Here is a 21,123-nt window from a genome sequence, read left to right on the forward strand (position 1 = left end):
GAATAAGAAACATTAACCAGTAGCAAAATACTTAAACCATTAATTAGTTTCTACTGTATGGAGGAATTATCAAAATAAAAAAGAAAAAAACAAATTGATTGGTGCTGGAATGGTAGAGTTCTAACAGTTAAAACAAAGACCAATCTTTTAGTTGAAAAATCATGTTTTGTCTGATTGGAACTCAAACCTTGCCTATAGTGATGGCAAGGCAACATGAGAACCAAGCAGTTTGTAAACTTCTGAAATAACAGAAACCAGATAAAAATTGACACAGTTCTAAAGTCTTTGTTGTTGTTGTTGTTTCTTTCCCAAATGGCAGGAGGATTCCATTTTGCAGTAAAATGTTGAAAACTGTATCTGTTTGTCTACACACCCAGCCTTGCTCTTCATGTTCACATATGCCATGAGTATGTCAGTCATATAAACAGATCTGTATAGTGTATCCAAGAAAGAGTACCTAACATTATTTTAGATAGATCTAATTTTAATATCTATAGGATAAAGCTGATAGGTATTGTATGAATAGTTACTGCAGCACAGGCAAACTAAACTCAAATTTACAAAAGTACTTAGACCCCTATCTCTTCAGGTGCCAAAATGCTGATCTTCACATTCTCTGCTTTGATGCTGCTAATTTAGAAGGCATTTGTTTTCTACTGGATCGGTTCTTAAGGCACACCGATTTCTACCAAAAGGAATGTACAGAGCCCCTATAAGTTCTGATGTTGGTCAGAATTTGAATGGGAGACTTCACAAATTTGAAATTCCTCTTCCTAAAATTTTGGAATAAGCCTTATAGATTGTTCACTGTATTTGACCATCATCCTAGCAATGCCAGAGAAAGTTGTTATCCCAGTGAGGAGATACCAGTATCTGAATAATTGCCAGAACTGGCAGAGAATTTTCCTTTCTTCCTCTTTCTGTGGAGACTTTTCCTCTGTTGACAATGATAGTAACTCAGTGAGACAAAAAGAAGTTTTTAGCTTGATAGTGAGAAGAAAAAGAAGAAAAATGACTCTATCTTGTTAACAGGATACTTACCTATGAGATCTGGTCTCTAGCCTCTGTTCTAACTAATATTTAAGTATTTTTACGTAAAGGGAAATTTCCACAGAAATGACTGAGAAGAAGAACAAGCTGTTTGGTCATTCCTTGGCACATGAACATGTGTTTCTTATTTCTAACTGAGAGGAGGAAGGACATGAATCCATTCTACACATCCCACCTAAGTACTTTAAATCACAGACAGCATGTAAAAAGGGGGGAGGACTGACCTGAACTCAGAGAGGACTCCCTGATTCTGATTTTCAAGCAGGTAGTAGGGCTAAACCTGCATTGGTGAGCTGCAAACTCCTCAATGCTTTCTGATCCTTAGTGTAGGCATTGCTGACTCAGCACACGGATATCTATGCACACCTCTTTTTCAAGTATCTTAACTTCTTCTACATTATGAGCACTGGAATCTAGCTGTGTTATGTAAGAGCACAGATGGCATTACATTTTGTGGGTTTTCTGACTTAAAACTGCCATATTACTGAATAAGGACCTGAATTCTTACTGTAGAGCTGGACCTGATATAAGGTAGATGTCTCAAACACTTCTTTATCTGTATAAAAGATTCAACTGGGATTTCAGACAGTCATGGAATTAATCCAGTACAAATAAATGTGCACAACATGAGAAAACATGCACATGTGATTTCATTTGTCTGCGTATGTCTGTTACTCTAAGAAACTGTTTTTCAGGTTGTTCATAATTGTAAATTCTCAACTTCAGTGTTGCTGTGCAAGACAGAAGTACTAAAAAGCCATAATTTTAAAAAAGTATAGTAGTTACAGTTCACTTATGTACAAATATATATCTACCATATAGGAAGAAAATGTAGACATGTCAAATTATCTGGCAGAAATGAATATATAAATAATATTTTGTTTTCTTGATAAGTCAAATAAATAACTTGTCTGAATATCATATACACTGTAAACAGTTTTAAATACACATTTTAAAATCCTATAGAGATCTTTCTCCTCTGTGTCTTCACATACATTCAAGAATAGAACTATGAATAAAGTTCAGAATAAAGTTCAGAATAAATTTAAGCTCAGAGTCAGCAAAAAATTAACTCTCTAGAGTCTATTCTCTGTGCCACTACTGCATTAACAATGGTATGCTCATTTAGCATTTAACTGACAATTGTACTTGACATTATGTATGAAAAGCTGTAATCACAAAAGCCTGAGCAATCTAAAACCCATTCCTGACAAGATTTCACTGTTGGAAGTCTAATTTCAAAATGTCAGCCAAGGCCAAAGATCCATATATTGCATGCTCATTAACTGTAATAAATCCATCACAAACTTTTCAAAATCTTTCCTGTAATCCTGGAGTGGGTGTGAGACCATATAAAACTGAAAAAAATTGTTGCTTTTCATGCTATTCTATATATGAAAATGAGGCTTAATAAGGCTAACTGCTTTCATCTGCTTAATTGTAAAGTCTATAGCCAAGCTTTATCTTTCTGTGAATTAAATGGTATTTTTCAACTATTTAAGTGGCTGGAAATCTATAAGATATCTGGGTTAAAACACAACTCTGAAAGTTCACATTTTCTAAGTACATTTCTTTACCTCACAGTATGTCATAAGTGTATCACAAGGAAAAGTGTATAATGACAAAAAAAAAATAGCAAGAATCTGAACGAAGACAGCTTTACCAGCATGATTTCTTTTTCATTTAAGCGAAACTTGACACCATGGTTAAGAATCCAAACAGATCTGACATATATGTTAAGTGTACCATTTCAGAGGCTGTATTTTGTTACAAAATGTGTGTAGAAACTGTTGTTAGAAAATAGCCCTCTTAAGATAACTGTGCAGACCAGTTGGCATGAAAAATGAGGCACCTGTAGTTGAGGTCCCCACACAGCATGGACCACAGCCGTGTGCTGATCTCAAGGCAGCCCTGGATGCACCATCCCATCACTGGGAGCAGTGGGGCCATACGGGTGCCGCCCTCCCACCGTCTGCTGCACACAAATCTTCAACCAAGAACCAGTCTAACCATTGCTGAAGTAGTGAAGCTGATGTGTATTTAGGGAGGCTTGAAAATTCTCTAAATGTATGTTTACTTCCTCTTACAATCAACAGCGCATTCCTGTTGTAGAATGGTAATTAATATCAACACTTTCATGCGCCATTGCTTGATGTGTTACTATCTTTGTTTAAGAAGGTGTTACTGACAGGCAGTTTGGTTTCACAAAGGACTGGGAGGGGAAAACTTTTTAAAAATTATTTCAAGACAGCATTTGAATTCCAGTGATGTTGCTTTGTATAATTCAGTCCTGAGTTTTACTTTCAACTGGCTTCAGAAAAGCAGAAGACTCCCAACCACATTTTAACCTGTAGACCTGTAGTACAAAACTTGATAATGGGAACTTATGAATTTATTCCTTATTCACCCAAAACCTGGCTCTCAAAGAGAAAAAAATACACTGTTAAGAATATTTTGTTAGGAGGTTGGCTCTGTCACTGTAAGTTAGATGTGCTCTCACAACACAGAACAAATTAGCCTCTTCAGAGCTGGTAGCTGGGGGAATATCTGGTTTCTGTATCATACACAGATTTGGAGGCAAGTAACATGCTAAAGAATCCAGCCTTACAGAGCAAGTCTGAAATTGTATTCTGAAAGCCTTGAGTTATAAAATATACATATATTTATATATTTATTAAGTAAAGATATCTGGATTTCATTTCTGAATATACTGCAGTAACTTCACATTCTTGAGTCTTTCAACAAAGGACAAAACCATGAGACTACTAGAGCTGGCACAGAATTCTCCCTGACTTAATTGTCTAGACTACTGCGTTTTGAACAACATTTAACACATCATTGGGGAGATGCTACATGGAAATGTGCTTAATGCTTAAAATATAAACAATTTTAAAGCAAATAGTCTATACATCTGTAATATCTTCAAGTGTTGTAAGTTAAGCTGCTACAAAGAAAGTGGAGTTCAAGACTAGTGAGCTTGCATGTTAGTATTTTCAAAAAAAGGTGAAGTTATTAGTGCTGTCTTATTAACAAAAGTCTCCAGTTAAATGTTAAATATAATCCTAAACCCTCTAGTTATATTTAGAAATGAATCAATTCTTTTTACCCTAAATGTAGAGAAGTACTGAAATCAGGCTAAGTCCTCTACAGAACACAAACTTCCGCTTATACATGGCGAGATCAGTAATTGAAGAGCTGCAAAGTTAGTTAAATCAGTTTAATATTACATTGCAAATCTATACTAATGTTTCTGATCAAATATTAAGTTTCCTGCTGAGATGGAAGAATCTAGAGGCATAAAGAAAGTGGCACAGTCACTCAAGAGAGTACAACCTGTCACTCCTTTTTGTAAAATGATTGGAACACCCACTTGTCCCCTGGGAGCCTGTGGGCAAATCAACCCCACTAGCTGCTTAAAAATGTTAACATGGCAGCCTTGTCAGTATTGTGATTGCTCACAGAAAAATGTAATAGAAAGAGTAATAAATTCAGTTGGATATAATGTCATGACTACTTAACATAAGACACGATTCTCAGCTCACTGAAAAGCAATTGTATCACTGTGCAGAATAAGATCCAATTCAAGCTGCTTGCTCATGGACCCATAACACGTTCACAGCTTCTTATTGCCATAAAAGCTGCTGATACTTCTAACAAAAACTAAAATGCCATGAATGTGAGACAAGTGATACAGGCAATAACATGATGTATAGAATCAGATGTCAAATATGCAGAAAAATATCCAATGTGCTTTTACAGTAAAGATTTCACCTACCACTGTCAGCCTCCTTAGGAGCCTAAACATCAGTTTGATGTCTGAAGTTCTGAAGTAAGAAAGGCTTATTATTAATTAAATTGTTCAAATCAATAAATATTAACTTACCTCAAATGAAACTAAAGGAACTTATAAATGCATTTATACATATTAAAATATTATAATATAAAAATTTAAAAAATACGGATGTATTTTTTTGTTTTCAAAATAATATAGCCCCTTTAATATTTTTCAAACATATCTTCAAACAAATTAAAACAAAAACAAAAAACCAGCATTTTACCTTTTGATTCAGCAGCATACACTGTGGGTTCCTCACGCCTTTTTGTTCAGACACTTTAATGAATTTCTTTATCTATGTACCTGTCACATTGTGTTTGTTTTCATCATTTCCTCATACTGGAAATGCATCAATTAGATGTTGTATTTTGACTTCAGGATTCTAAAGCTGGTAGATGTAATCACTAATGGACTATATTCTGCTCTCATACACACTCATAGATCCCATCATAATTGAAGGAAATTATGTATTTGAAAGTCAAAAATTAATATACGACTGATTGCTATTTGGAAAATACTGCACTGATCAGCATACACACACAGGTACACATCCGCACTCTCACACATACATGCACAAAGAAAAGTTCTATAGGACTTAATGGAGTTATTTAAAATTTATTCCAAACTGCTCTAGAATTGTATATTTTCAAGAGATGCACTTGGTATCAAAAAATCTAAAATAAAGATACAGGGGATAACGGAAATATAGAACACTTACAGTTTTGAATGAAATATACTGGACTTTTCCATAAGGGTGTTAATTATGTAAACCATAAATTATTGTTTAGGAACAATGATTTAAAACTAACTGGTCCACAGAACTATGTGATAATGGTTACTTCAGCATTTTTACAATGCCACGATCCTTACAACAAAAGGTCTCTTTAAGAGAATGTTTGCACAGGTCCCAGAGTTTTGATGGGACTCCAGAGAATTCACTTCAGAATTAGGATCTAATTCAGTTGCAGGCAGTTGATATCATCTATCAAATTCTGTTGATTAAATGTCCTGTTTACTACAGCTGTGTAACAAATGGTTAGATGTTGTCATTTCGAATCCACTCTGCATCTCAATATCTTGAAAACTGTCCCACCAGAAAAGATCGCTTTAAAATAATAATAAAAAAATAGATGCAAGGCAAAGAAGGGCATCCTACAAGTAAATAGGTTAATACTATGACAAATAGAAATTTTGCTTCTGTGTTGAATCTGCCCAAATTAGTCTTTCATGACATTATCTAAAAGTATATCAAACATACGGTATGTTGTTATTTTGGCAGGCATAGTCAATACAAAATGGTGTTCCTTGGATAAATCCTATGTGAAATACCTTACTTCTGTCCCAGCAACATTTGTGAAGCCCCTTGGGCCTTTCTCCACTCTGGTGCCAACACATATTGCTGAATAAATATCAACCATTTCCAAAGCACTGCAAGGTTTTAAGCTTAATTTCAAAGCGCTGCAGGATTTTTTGCTGCACAGCCCCCATTATAATCTGGAGGCATTGTGCATTTTAGAAAGTGCCGTATGGAAAATCTATCCCTAAATGAGAGTTGGGAGGGAACGAATTCCATATTTGGAATTTAAGAAACCAAAAGAACAGCATCCATTCTATTACTCCTTGACAAGCAGCTAGAAGAAATTAAGAGGGATATATTTGCTAGTATATTTGAGCTATTTTGTGCTGAGTACTTCATACAGAGCAATTGTAAACTAACTGTTTAACCAGGCAGCAGAGGGTTTATGGCCTGTTTGCATTTTGAAAGGAATGCAAAGGAGTTGAATTAAACTTCAGGCTTTATTTTCACTGGTTTTAGCTTTATCTAGTGACTCATAACTGTATGTGCTGACTGTGATGGTTTTCAAGTAGTTTTGCTGCTACACTATACCTGCCATTTTGCATGGGTTTGCTGCCTGCAGGTACAAGCCAACTGACAACTGAGCCCTGTTTAATGTTTTTCACCGAGTCCACAGTTTAACAAGGATTTTAAAAGGCAGATTTTAGTAAACATAGATACAGTGCTAGATACAGGGACATCACATGATGTTCTAAGCATCAATCTAATGTTCTCAATCTCTGGCAGCACAGAGATAAAAAAAGGCTTCAGATCAGCCTGGAAGGTGGGTGTGTAATAAACAATCTGTTTATTTACTTACTGAGTTAAATGTTCTCTCTTTAAAATGTTTTATTATTTTAATGGATAAAACCAACAATTTTATAAATGTAGATTTATTTTTTTAAAGTCATATTATTCATAAATTAATCAAAAAATGCCTGTCCTACTTTAAAACATGACAGAGTAGCTCAACATATGAGTATAGCATGGGAGATAGTGACATTCAGCTTGCTAAAGGAAAAGAAAAGCTACATAATGTGATTTATTATAACAACATAAAGCCACACAGCAACAGGGCTATCACATGACAGAACAGACAGCTTTGTGAAGGGACTTCAGAACTTCAGAAGGGACTTCATTGGGCTCTCTTGCGCCCATGCATGAGGTAGTTTTTCCGTCGTACTCTGTGCCATGGGGCTGCCAGAGTGTCAACGGTGCATTAGATTGCCATCAGGATAGGACATAACCCCCTAGCTGGGGCTACTGAATTCCGAGTGGAAGCTTTTTTAATAATAATTCCACAATATGTAAAAAATACTATATACAGCATCATTGTGTAGTATAATTATGTAATAAATATATAGTAATGTGATTTCTGCTCCCCACTCTCTTTTAAACTACAGTTTGGTAACAGAAAGAAAAACAAAACAGTTCTTATTGAGAAGTACAGCAATGGAGACCTGCTTGTAGATGATGTATGTCCCACTGGTACATGATGAGAGTCTTACTGAGCTATCACATCTCTTAAATACACTTTCCTTTATTTCTCATTTTTCTATCTGTAAGGCAGATTTACTGCATTCAAGTGTAATAACTGAGTATGAAATGTTCAGCTTATCCTCTTTGACAAAGGGAATTTGATAATTTTCAGGCAACAACAGAAGAGACCATAGCGATTACTCTAAAGAGATCATCTGTTGAGAAGCTTGACAGTCAAGGAAGAGGAGAACTTTAACAGAGTGAAAAAGCGGACAAGAAGCATAGAGGGACAAAGTGAGCAGGAAGACCTCTGCCTCTCACGAGGCAAGAGAAGCAGAAGAGAGGGGTTAAAAATAGAACAGAGAAGGACTTTTCCTTCTTCTAAAATGCAAATCGTTGAGGAAGCTGCTTCTGTTAGGCTCCAGTCTGGAGAACCTGTCAAACCCTCCAATGGTCCAGGAGTGTGGTGGGTTCCTCCATAAGAAACAACCTTGAAACAAAACCTGTCTGACCGGTCAAAGACACTAAAGATTTTAATACTGTAGTTGGATGCTGCCTCTATTTCTTATGGGTTCCAGTGCCTTGCCACCACCAGAAAATTGTTCTCCAGTGAAATTCAAATACTGAAGAAAAACTATATGATCAAAGAGTAAAGCTTGCATGCTGTAAGCTGTCTTGTCTATTTGAAAATGGAGAAGGCCTGTGTAGCAGTCCCTGAATTCCCAAATGTTGGCTTTTATAATAATACTGTTATTTGCACCCAGCTGTGTATGGAGAAGAAATTGTGACCTTTCTTTTCTGGCGTGTATACCAACTTTTGAGGCCTACATATTTAACCGCTTTAATCTGCTCAACATGTGGAGTGCTCAGTGGGTGACACTTCCAGACCAGTCAGCAGCTTCTGCTAACGCAAAAAATAAATTAATTCTTTGGTTACACTCATGTGTGACTGTAACCAACAAGAGCAAAGCCTGTCCCTTTCACAGCACTACTGCTTCTATTATAGTACAGCTTTTCCCTTTAGGTTATACTCGCCTCACTTGTGCCGTTGGGTGGAAACAGAGCATCTTTTTTGTTCTATTTTACCTGACAGAGTTTCATGTCCAGCCTTCTGTGTACCAGTTAACATTTCTAAGGTTAAAATGTTCAGAAATGGAGGTCAAACAGTCTCACCACAGGTGAAAGTGTCATCACCTCTTTCCCTCACTTCACACTTATATAGGAGATCTGATGGATCTCAATGTGCTGACATCAAGAACAGAGTGTAAGGCTGATACATTTACTCTAGCTTTTCCACACAAGGAGGGGTGAGCATTAGAAAGTTGAGGCTCTGACTGGAGGGAGAAATAAAATAAAAATGTTTATATCTCTTAACAAACCAAACTGAAAAATTGTTGATGTTGGAAATACTCCCAGAGCCTTAATGATAGGTTTATTTTTATCAAAAACAACAATATTTAATAATTAATGCTACAAGTCTCTCAGATGCATCTTGGCAAGTAAAATTAGCAAGTATAAAATGTTACATTTCAAATTATATACTTAGAATGGATATTTCCTACACAAAATCTCCCAAACAATATCTATGTCCATCATGCCCTGAATGACACGATATAGCCAAATTACTTTTGGAAAGTTTATCTGTATTATTTTAGCTCCTTTGGATGCTCTGTGACCTGCACAGATCAGATAGATTTTCCCACAGAGCCAAACACTGAAATCAGTGCCACCTGCTGTACACACAGCAGCATCTCAAAACCAATTGTACAGACCAGTTTAGATCATTATAGGAAAGCAATCTTCCTTTCCAGATGACAGAAGGAACAAAATTGTTTGTTTTTTTTTTTTTTTTTACTTTATTTATAAACTAGGTAATGTTATATTATGGATCTATTCTGATACTGTAAACAAAAGCCTCTAGTAGACCATGAGAGAACCAGACTGTCACAGGGGAGTGTTGTGCATATGAGCCTAATAAAAGGTTTGGAGATGAAATAAGCTAGGGACTGCAATGAAGGACTACTTGCCTCGTGCATTCATAATCAACCATATTTTATTACCTTTAACACCACTTAGACAAATTCCTTCCAGAAGTTTAAGCTTTCATAGAACACTAACAGATTTCAGATCACCAGTTTCTAGAAGCAAGCAAATGCAAGTGACACAAACCAGTCCTTCTGGCTGGGACATGATGACTGGAAGGACCATGAGCTGAGATTAGCAAAGCCCATATGAATTATTAGTATTTAACACTAATACACTGCAAAACTGAGAGACTTCAAGGTCCAGTTCTGCTGGGAGTGGTATACATGTCTTGAATGGAAATCCTGCAAAATGCATCTTTGGCTCTACTTTGTTTATCATACTCACTATCATTCACTAAAACAAGGCCCCCCTCCAGGGGCTCAAACACACAATCAAGTCATCATGGCATAACAAGTGTCAACTGAGCTGTATCAATAACTTGTGTGCATGCTCCTAGCCATGGGAACTGCAAGGCAATACATCTGGTTTAGTTCTGATTCATTTCAGGCTTTGCATTGGCTATGGGCAAAATGTGTGCATAGGGATTAAAGCCACAACTCAAAGTTTTGAAAGCTTCCTATCTGCAACTGACAGACAATTTCCTACAATTAATAAGACATATTTGATTGTTTAATGACTAATGTTTAACTAGGACACATATGTTCTTTAGGTATTTATGGCATGTGATTCAGTCTTCTCACTAAGGTTTAAAAATCTGACAAGAATATGGTTTTACTGGTGTTAGGTACTATTGTTGAATCTTCTTTCCAACACGAAGAATCCTTTATAAAACAGACACTTTATCAGGTTTAAACTCTTACAAATTTATTTCTAGAATAATTTTATGGAATGCGATTTATGAATAGCTAGAAGAGATAAACTGAGTTTAGCAGCAGTTCTTGTCCATCATTAATGTTGCCTTGATACCGGAGTCTAACTACGATTCCTATCAAAACCATCATTCTTCCATTGTAGTACAACTGCAATGCCTTGTGGGATCATTCAGTTCAGTGAAATGTTATTATTATTCTATATTTACTATAAAAAGATAAGAAGTGCCAATATTAAGGTTTTATAGCAATAATTAAATTGTGAAAACTCAAGTCTGAATACTGATTGACTTGACATAAGAGGATACGCAGTAAAAGACAGACTTGAAAGCCCTCTTAAATATAAGTGCAAAATCTCAGTGCAAATAACAACAGCTTTACAATTAATCTCATCTTTTTAAAACACAAGTTTCAACAGCTGTAGGTTGTGACATATTAAGGCTTTGTTGTCCTGTATGGCTCATCTAAGCTTGTTAAGGAAGCCATTCTCATTCTAAGCCTTCACCTAACTTTCAGTAGTATTTAAAGAGTATGAAATCCATTTAGATTTACTAGCTTAAAAAAATTATTTAGCAAAGATAAGATAGGTTGAAGATATGACTTTTTATGAAACGAAGAGCATAGAGCACAAATTATATGCCATGCTACTAATTAGAGACAGATATGTAATCACTTACTAATAGAACAACATTTTGTGCCAACCTTATTCATACTTCCTTCCAACTGCTGGACTCCTTGTGCCAGATATATTTCAATTTTCTTCAGAAGAGAGAGATACTAACATGTTTTCCATCCTGTTTTTAAACCCAGAAGTCTAGTGCAAACTGAACTTTCTTGACATTTCAGAAATTCTATCAGTTTTAACAGCTTGAGGCCTTTTTATTACAAACATTTACATTTCCCTGTGGGGTTCTGGAAATCACACAATTACATTCATTAAAAATATCCATGATTATAACCAAATGCACGCTTCATAGATTTACCTTTACAGTTTTCTTTCAGCAATTATTCTGAGCATAATTTTTATTAAATTCCACAAAATACCTACCTATTCATCCACAACGTCAGTTTTATATAAATTTTGACAAAACCATCAAAAGAGAAAAATACTAGAACACGGTTACTGTCAAATTTTTCAGTTCCAGGTTTGATTTCTATGGAGTGACTCATTGACACGCGACATAATAAGCATGTATGCCCATGAAAACAACTATAAAAAGGTCATGTTTCAGCAGCGGCCCAAAATTAGAGAGACTACCTGCATTTTACACTAGCACTTAGAGGATCTCTGGGTACATAATTCTGGTTCCCTAACCATACCTATGAGTTCCTTTATTTTACAAGCTAAGCATCCCTCTCATGACAAAGTCCTGCTGTGACCCGGAGCATCCAACAACACTGCTTTTTCTCATGATGTAGTAAATATGCTCAGACCACACTTAGTGAATGCTGACTTCAGTGAGTTCAGCACACAGTCACCACAGTTTTTTTCTCAGAAAGAAAAAGCAGGAAAGGTCAGAATTTGTGCCATCATCCCTGGGTTTCCATCTGATTGTCTGAGTCTAGCACCAAGATTTGTAGAAGAGATAAAAAGTGGAAAGGGAAAAGAAAGTCCATGCTTTTCCTGTTGAAACCTGGCCACTTGTAGCCATGCAAACAAGATTCAAAAGGAAGGAAGGAAGGAAGGAAGGAAGGAAGGAAGGAAGGAAGGAAGGAAGGAAGGAAGGAAGGAAGGAAGGAAGGAAGGAAGGAAGGGAGGAAGGGAGGAAGGGAGGGAGGAAGGGAGGGAGGAAGGAAGGGAGGGAGGAAAGAAGGGAGGAAGGAAGGGAGGAAGGGAGGAAGGAAGGGAGGAAGGAAGGGAGGGAGGAAGGGAGGGAGGAAGGGAGGGAGGGAGGAAGGGAGGAAGGGAGGAAGGGAGGAAGGGAGGAAGGGAGGAAGGAAGGAAGGAAGGAAGGAAGGAAGGAAGGAAGGAAGGAAGGAAGGGAAGGAAGGGAGGGAGGAAGGGAGGGAGGAAGGGAGGGAGGAAGGGAGGGAGGAAGGGAGGGAGGGAGGGAGGAAGGAAGGAAGGAAGGAAGGAAGGAAGGAAGGAAGGAAGGAAGGAAGGAAGGAAGGAAGGAAGGAAGGAAGGAAGGAAGGAAGGAAGGAAGGAAGAGCATGGCTGCCATCCAGAGAGACCTAGACAGGTTGGAGGGATGGGCAGTGAGCTGCATATGAGTCTCCAGTGGCAGCATAGATGGTTGAAAGCATCTGGGGCTGCATCAAGAGAACACAGGCAGTAGGCTGAGGGATGGATTGTCCTTCTCTGCTCAGCACTCACTAGACCATATCTAGAATAGTGTGTCAAAGACAATTGGGTTGCTCAGTATAAAGAAGACTTGATAAACTGGAGTGAGTCAAGATGCTTGGGCGCTCAAACACTTTCCTTGTGAGGAGAGCCTAAGAAACCTGGGCTAGCTCAGTGTGGCAAAGACACAGCTTCAAGGACATCTAACAACAGCCTGTTAATGCCTACACAGACATCACTGAGAAGAGAAAGCCAGGCTCTGATGTGTGGTGTGATGACAAAGGGATGATGGGCATAAATTGAAACAAGAGAAGGTCCGGACCAGATATATGGAAAAACATGTTAACCATGAGGACAGTTAAGCAGTGGATCAAGTTTCCCAAGAATACTGTGCAGTTCTCACATTTTGAGGTTTTCAAGACTTGACTATATAAAGCCCTGAGCAACCTGTTCCAGCCTTACAGCTGAACCTGCGTTGAGAATGAGGTGGGACCAGATGATCTTCCAACCTGCACAATTCAAGGATCCTAAAACAGTTCACAGAGCTCTTAAAAATTATCTGAGGATTGCAGGCAGAGAACACATGCTGCTAATATCTACCCAATTTCTTCCCTGTAACCTGCTTACAATCGAAGAGTCTATTTTGTTTAGAAATAGCAAACTGAATGATGAAATTGATGTATTTCAAGAAACAGACTGGCAGGCACTTTTGAGAGGAAAGTTACCTTCCCCTCTGAGGCAGGTAACAGTAGCATGAATGACAATGTTTACTGATCTTGGGTAAGAAAGATCTGCTCCCAGAGGTTCTCTTGAGAATCTAAATGTAGCTGATGTTAAACGGGTTTTGTCAGAATTTGGCATGGTAAAACAGTGTTGCTTAAACAGACCTATTCCTGTAATAGTTATGCAGTTAAGTGGGCTCTTCTCTTGTTAATTGTTCCTGAGTTCCCAAATACATGTCAAGCAGATATGTGTGGTGCAGTGGACTCTGACTGCTGACCTATTTATTGGTGTGCTTCTGTGATGGCTGACCCATACCAGAGAGTCTGCGGCTCAGCTCTTCTAAAAGCTGTTACACAAAGAAAGAGATGGCAATCAGCAGAGTAGGTGTTAATTTGGAAGTTGGGTACTGACAAAAATGGAAAGACATATTTTCCTGGGCTTCAGCTGCTTGAATGGGGGATATTCCCCTGAAGTTCTCCAGGCAAGACCTGAAATATGGAGTGCTATTGCCTGACAAACTAAATTCCCTACTTCCTCATTGATTTTCTAACACAACCTTAATTCTGTGTTAGCATCATTTCTCTGTTCATTCCATCTGCTCTTAGGTCTCCCCTGTTGTTTCCTAGGAGATATATTGCCACAATGCCTGCATCTGTAAGGCAGTGGCAGATATGGGGCAGAAGCCACGTGGTTAGAGGCAGCATTAGTACCACCTGAACATTTGCAGGGTTCTCAGGGGATCCCACCACCCACCATTTCTCAAAACCTGAGGGAGCTCTAGTTACACAATCAGCTGCTTCAGAGTGCTATGGGAATGGGATGCCGTGGCTTCTCAACTCCTTTCCACTGCTATTTGGTTCCTTCAGCCTAGAACTGCTATTAAAAAAAATACTCAAGTGAGGCCTATGCAGTGAACATTCCAATCTTATTATCTACAAAATTTTATGGGGGTTTTGTTCATCTACAATGCATTTATTAAAACTATCGACTGTTTATCTTATGTGCTTAATATGGTCAGGACATGCCTTTTTCACATCTTTTCAGGTATGGTCTAAGAGATGAATTCAAAAATGTAGTAGTAAACATAAAAAAGTAAATAGGGCAATTAAACAGGGATGACACAGAATATCAGGGTTGCTAAATCTTAACATGTGCCTTAACATCTTCCCTGTTCTTCCCTTGGTAGGCACACATAAACCTGACTATGGCTGAGAAAATGCAGAGAGTCTTATGACATTTCTAAAAATACACCTGCTTCTCACATGTAACCCAAACTCCAGCAACGAACTCTTAAATACACTTGGAAACATCTAACATAGTAAATAATTAAATTTTGCCCATATGTATAATGAATTCTATGGTTTATTTTAAATTGTATTAGTCGTTGCTTTCTTCACACAAAGAATTGGTAAACAAGAATTGTTTTCCTGAAACAGCTAATGTGTTTTCATTTAGGCAGAACTGTGAAGAAAACAAGATATTTTCTGAATGTATGCAAAGGAAAGAGAATTTACGAAAAAATCCACATAATACTAACCAATAACCTATTATGGGTAGAGAATCTATTCATTAAATGTGATCGGAAGCATATTACATATTTATAGCTTAAATGTTAAAGGTCCACATATAGAAGAAATACAATCATTTTTCTTGATGGCAAGAAGAACATTAGGAAACATAATATAGCAAGAGCTACGTTACAGTGAAACCTACAAATCACTCACAGATATTTCCTCAAATATAACTGTCAGTCTTTTCAAAGCAAATATGTAATGCTTTTGTAGATGTTAGGGACATCACAGAGTATTTGTGAAATAACAGCTGTGTCCTTCAATAAAATGCACAACATGCTTACCTAAGAAGGAATAAAGGAGCTAGGTTTTTCTGTTGGCAAAAGACTTTTTTGCTATCCAAATCAAAATCTTCCATAAGAAACCACACTCCTCTCAGTGCCTCCCATCATGAACTATTCTAAAATAAGCTAAAAAGCCCCATGACCTGCACCTCTGGTCTAATGTTGGTATCCTCAAGTTACTGAAACTGGAGAAAAAAATCACTTTTAAACAGAGAATATTAGAAATGGAAAGGCTATGGTAACTTGAAAGAGTATAAACTACTTCTATATGTCTTCTGTAAATATTTCGTCCATTTCTCCCTGTGGGAAATACCGTGATCTTTTTTATCGAAAATGGTCAAAACTTAGTTGAACCAAAGAGACTGCAATATTCAAATTCACTTAGTCTTGTCTAAAAGAAGCTTTTTTAAAAACATTGAGGATATACTCAGCCCTCAAAGAGTAGAGCCAAACCTAACATGCTAACTATCTATCATTTACATAAAACAGAAAGAAAATGACAGAAAACCTGCACTTATCCAGACCAAGAAACTCAATATTTTTTTCATTCTTGCAGATGTCAATGGGTATACTAAAATGAACCACAGAAATTTCCTGGAGAATAACACTGAATAACATTGAAATGAAGAAAAGTAGTTGGTGCAGTGTTTAATGCAGATAGAGAAAACCACAAATTTCAAATGGACTGACAATACGCTGTTTGTTATAAATACAACTTTGGTATGCTCAGTTTACACACTGTTCAACTTTAAACTGGAATTCAGCTTTGACAACAGTTACAAGCACCCATTCTCAAAAGGAATATCTACAAATATAGAACTAGGGACAATTTAAACTCAGAAGCAAAGTAAAACTGAAGCATAGTAAAAAGGGACATTCTTCAATTTTGTGAATATCAGTAGCATTGTATGGACTTTAACTAGGTGCTCCAGTAATATGTGAATAGCATGAACATAAGAATGAGAACAGAACAGAGTAAATGAACTCTCAAAGTTAGCATACCATATTTCTCAAATTTTCTCTGATACAGTAAAGAAAACTGAGCTCATCTTCTTGCCGTAAAAGACCACCTCAGCCTTTGTTCAGGAAACAATTTCTGCTGAATTGAATATAACATTGTTTTGATAAAATATTCCCAAGATTTCTCCCAAAATTTACAAACACTGAAACGCCAAATGGTATGAAATTTAATGATAATGGTATATAATAAAATCTCAGAAAGAGATCAAAAATGCTTTTCATCTTAAAGCATAGGTAAGCACCTGATTTTCTTTTAAAGTCTCCATTTACAGATTTAATTTTCCAGCTCAGAAAATGAAACCATAATTTTCCCTACAGATGTCAGCATTGTAATCTAGATCTATGGACTAGAAATCAAACACTGGTTTCTTCTCGTCATATATGATATTTGAAAATAAAAAAATCAGAACTTGAATTCAAACATATCTGATGTCAAACACATCCCTACTTGCAAACATTCTGAAGTCATACCTGGATCTGATTGCTTTAATTTGCTTTTGCTAAACACTGGCTTTAGCTGGCCATTTTGGCTAGTCTCTTGAAGCTACAACATATTCACACATCAGTGGACATAGTGATGAGGGTTTTGGTCTGTAACAAGGAATATTTTCCTTAGTATAAAAAATGAACTCTGCCTTTGATCCATTAGAGCTACTCCCTGGTTAGAAGCTCCCGGGTGGTACATGTATCAAAAGCAAGATGTGGACTCAAAAAGCAGACAAGTGTAGTAAAAAAGTGGTATTTTAGAGTCATGTTTCAGGCCATATATTCAAAATGTAAACTGTGATGTCTTGGTTTTTTCTGTCAATGATTTCCACAAAACATCTCCATTTTCAAAATCTGCTGTTGCCAGAAATAAGTCAATATAATATCTCTCTACTTTCAGGAATTTGGGAAGCAGAAGTGAGGGAGCTCAAGGAGATTGAGACTTCAGGGCATGTTTTAGTTCAGAGTTCCCTGAGTCAAGCATCAGAGAAAGGCTGCCAGCATACCTAGGGAGCATATTATCAAACACAGGCATTCTGATGCCCTCAAACCCTGATTCCACAGTGGCAATATACACAGGAACTTTCAGCTACTGAACTGTATTTCTTCTTGAAATACATAACAAAGTAGTATATATTGCTATGCATATTAGTGGTGAAACTCTAGAGAGGCTTAATCCTTCTTCTGCACTCTGGCACTCCGAAGTTGCTTATGCATTTCTGACTTTTTCCCCTGAATAAAATCTGTGAGAGTCACATGGGTTTCTTCTCCAAATCCATATTTTCTTTATTTGTACCTCAACATACTTCCAAAACTTTAAAGCATATTAATATTTTAATCTTAATAATTTTGTTAAATTATGTGTTGGAAATGACTACGTTTGTTTTGGGTATGCTTTACAAAGTACAGCTAATTTCATTGAATTTATGAGACTTCTGGGAGATAAATTTCTAAGCACTCTTTGGAAAAGAAAAAATTATTAATTATAGGTGTGGTGTAGAAACAACAGTTATCCTATAGCAGATGATGAACGTATTTCATTAAATACTGGAAAAATTAAGACAAGCAGTGCATTAAGTAGTTTTACACAATGGGATAAAAAATTACTATACAGCTACTTGCACACTCCAAAACTTAACAGCATTTTATCACATACTGCCCTATTCACCAATTATGTCCTGCTTTCTATTCAAAGCTATCATGTAGCTATGGTTAATTTTAAGCAACCACTTGTCTTCACTTCTGAAAGTTGCCTAGCATCACTAGGCGCTGGGTGATGCCTCAAAGCACTGATACAGCCCTGATCTACAGGAGAGGGACAAATGACAACTCAGTTCAGAAAGAGTCTGAGAACAGATTAGTAATAAATCGGCAATATATCACTAAGTAAGGTATGCAGGGTTATTACTTTCTTATAGCTACATCAGTCAGAGATTTAACAGTTCTATAGCTTGTTATGGTGTGTGTCTCTGCACATTTTCAAGAGTAGTACTCTAACTTCTAAGCAATTTCTACTTGCCTTTCGAGTACCACTGTGTTAATAAAATACCAAAAACATCGTAGCACAATCCTATTACAACTATTATAATGAACCAGAATTTGTGCTTTTGATGTTTAGTCTTTGAACTTTTTTGCTTTGAAATTTAGTTATAAAACACACAAGCCTACCACAGAGAACACAGCTTATCCAAAGGAACAATACCAAAAGAGATTTTTGGAGGGGAAAAAAGACTACAAAAGATGGTAAATATTTTCCCTTGTCTGTTAATATTTCACCAAAAATGCCAAGTCCTATGAGTACAGGACTAAATGGATATAATTATTTTAAGCTAAACACAAATAAACCAAATACATCAATATTTAAGTGCAAATTTAATCCAATCCATCATCATACCTTGTTATGTGTCTGAGTTTGTCCAACCAGGATAAGGATATTTGATGAGATGATAGACAGGCAGAAATTGATTAGGATTATTGACCTCTCAGATCTGATGTACCTGTTCAAATAAACAAGGAGAGAGTACAGCTTTTCTAAAAGGAAAACAAGGAGTAAGTCATGAAAAGCTCTGATGCAATTCCTGCATTAAATACTGGAGATACTCTGAAAGGTGAGTGCTCTCTTTCAAGTACTCAAAAAGGGTATCAGGGAGCTATCACATTACAAACATAGGAGCAATGGTATTTTGATAGATATTATGCAACTCCCTCTTAGTGTCTTGGAATATTTTAAAAATAATCTATCAATGCTTCTTTTAAAAACTGCTGGCAACACTCTTCTAAAACCATACTGACAATAATGGGCTTGCATGCATTCATGTCAGGAACTTCTTATGCTCTCTGCTTATCCCTGGGAATATCCACAGCTGGCACATACCACTCACAATAACTAACTTCAGCAAAAATATGGTGATTTACAGAAACAGGAGATCTGGTCCATGATATACAAATAAGGTGCAGGTTGGTTGATGATACTATGGCAGTGCATCTTGAAACACGTTACTGGGATAACATTAGTCTTGAAGTTTCACCACATTTATAACATAATTTGCATGAAGAAACAATAATACTGTAATATCATCATCTTCATAAGACCTAATGCCAAAAATTAGCTAAGTTTTTACAGAAAGATTATACAGAAAGATCATATTACAGCAGCGAGCATCACACAGTCTCTCTTCTAAGCTAATACTCATTTTACAAGTATGTTTAGGATGAAAAAGTAAAATAATCTTATAGTCTCCTTCCTTACAAGATTCAAATACAGGACAGAAAGAGAATGATTATGGTTTAAACATACTGTGATACTGTGATACTGTAAAGTGAAGTACCTTACTGACCTGATTTTCAGAGCTGCTGACACAGTAAATGTTGACTACTAGTAAATGAAAGTTAAGGGTGCTCAGTTCCTATGAAGACCATACCACATGTTTAGATATTCAATGACCTATAGCATATGCTTCTCACTGGAGCTTAGTTAATATTGCTGTCTCCTCCTGAGCTGTACAGCCATAGCTGACAGCCTAAGGAGGTCATAACAAATGGTGCTGAATCCATGAGAAATGCTGAACTTTGGACATGAATTGTAGTTCTTTTTGCTCAGCTATCAATTGAGTAACACAGCACTACTCTTTTTTTATTTAAGAAGACCCTGATACCACAGTCCACATTTTTCCTTAGAATATAACAATGCTGTTAAGGCTAGCTCTATGTGCTTGCAAACAACTACAGGAAGTCTAGTGCCCTTGTCTACAGGATCAGTATGCTGCTACTTTCTAACTTGTTAACTATCGATTCACCTGGGCCATTTCCCAACACCAAGTGTCTGCGGACTATAAAGGAACTTAGTGGTTGAGTAAATTCAGCGCAAGTAGGAGCTCATAGCATTGAGTTAAGCTGGGAAGGTCTTCATTTTTCTTCCAGCCCATTATTAATAGGAAAAGAAGGGAAGGGAAGGGAAGGGAAGGGAAGGGAAGGGAAGGGAAGGGAAGGGAAGGGAAGGGAAGGGAAGGGAAGGGAAGGGAAGGGAAGGGAAGGGAAGGGAAGGGAAGGGAAGGGAAGGGGAGAGTGAATATTTGACTGACATTGAATTTGGTTTTCAGTTTGAATTTTCCTTTGGGCAGATCAAATTAATCAACCATAAAAGAATGCTCACAAAGGCCTTCTCCACATCAGAATACCTCTACCTCATATCACTTCTAAACAGGTCCTGTCACTCAAAGGGAAGGTGGGTGTTCCAAAACATAAATGCAGACACAGGGTTATCTTCATGAGTTATCTTCAACTGGATACACAACCCACATTAGGTCCATAACATATCACACTTTTTTTTTTTTTTTCCCCACTTGGAAGTTACTACAATAATAGAATCATGGACTGATTTGGGTTGGAAGGGAACCTCCCTTGCAACCTCCCAGCCACAGGCAAAGACACCTTCCACTAGAGCAGGTTGCTCAAAGCCCCATCCAACCTGGTCTTGAACACTTCCAGGGATGGGGCACCCACAACTTCTCTGGGAAACCTGTTCCAGTGTCTCACCATGCTCATTGTAAAAAATCTGTTCCTTATATCTAATTTAAATAAAGGAGAAGATCAGTTCCACAGAGCATGACAGTATTTCCACCCATGTGTTAAATATATCAGGGAGTATAAAAATAACGCTATAATTCTTCAGATGGGAATTATATCATGAAATACTCTCAT

At 37.0% G+C, this 21,123-nt stretch overlaps 1 protein-coding gene across 7 annotated transcripts in view; it reads right to left on the minus strand.

Moving 5' to 3' along the window:
* The window catches only part of ADGRB3 (adhesion G protein-coupled receptor B3), a 445,285-nt gene that overhangs the window by 67,129 nt on the left and 357,033 nt on the right, over positions 1 to 21,123 (minus strand). For all 7 annotated transcript variants that reach the window (XM_071806930.1, XM_071806929.1, XM_065834941.2 and 4 more), the window contains one exon: positions 18,818 to 18,920. In XM_071806930.1, coding sequence (XP_071663031.1) covers positions 18,818 to 18,920 — 103 coding nt within the window. The remainder of the gene's footprint in view (positions 1 to 18,817; positions 18,921 to 21,123) is intronic.

The sequence above is a fragment of the Patagioenas fasciata genome, chromosome 3 (assembly GCF_037038585.1).
Source record: "Patagioenas fasciata isolate bPatFas1 chromosome 3, bPatFas1.hap1, whole genome shotgun sequence".
Lineage (NCBI taxonomy): Eukaryota > Metazoa > Chordata > Aves > Columbiformes > Columbidae > Patagioenas > Patagioenas fasciata.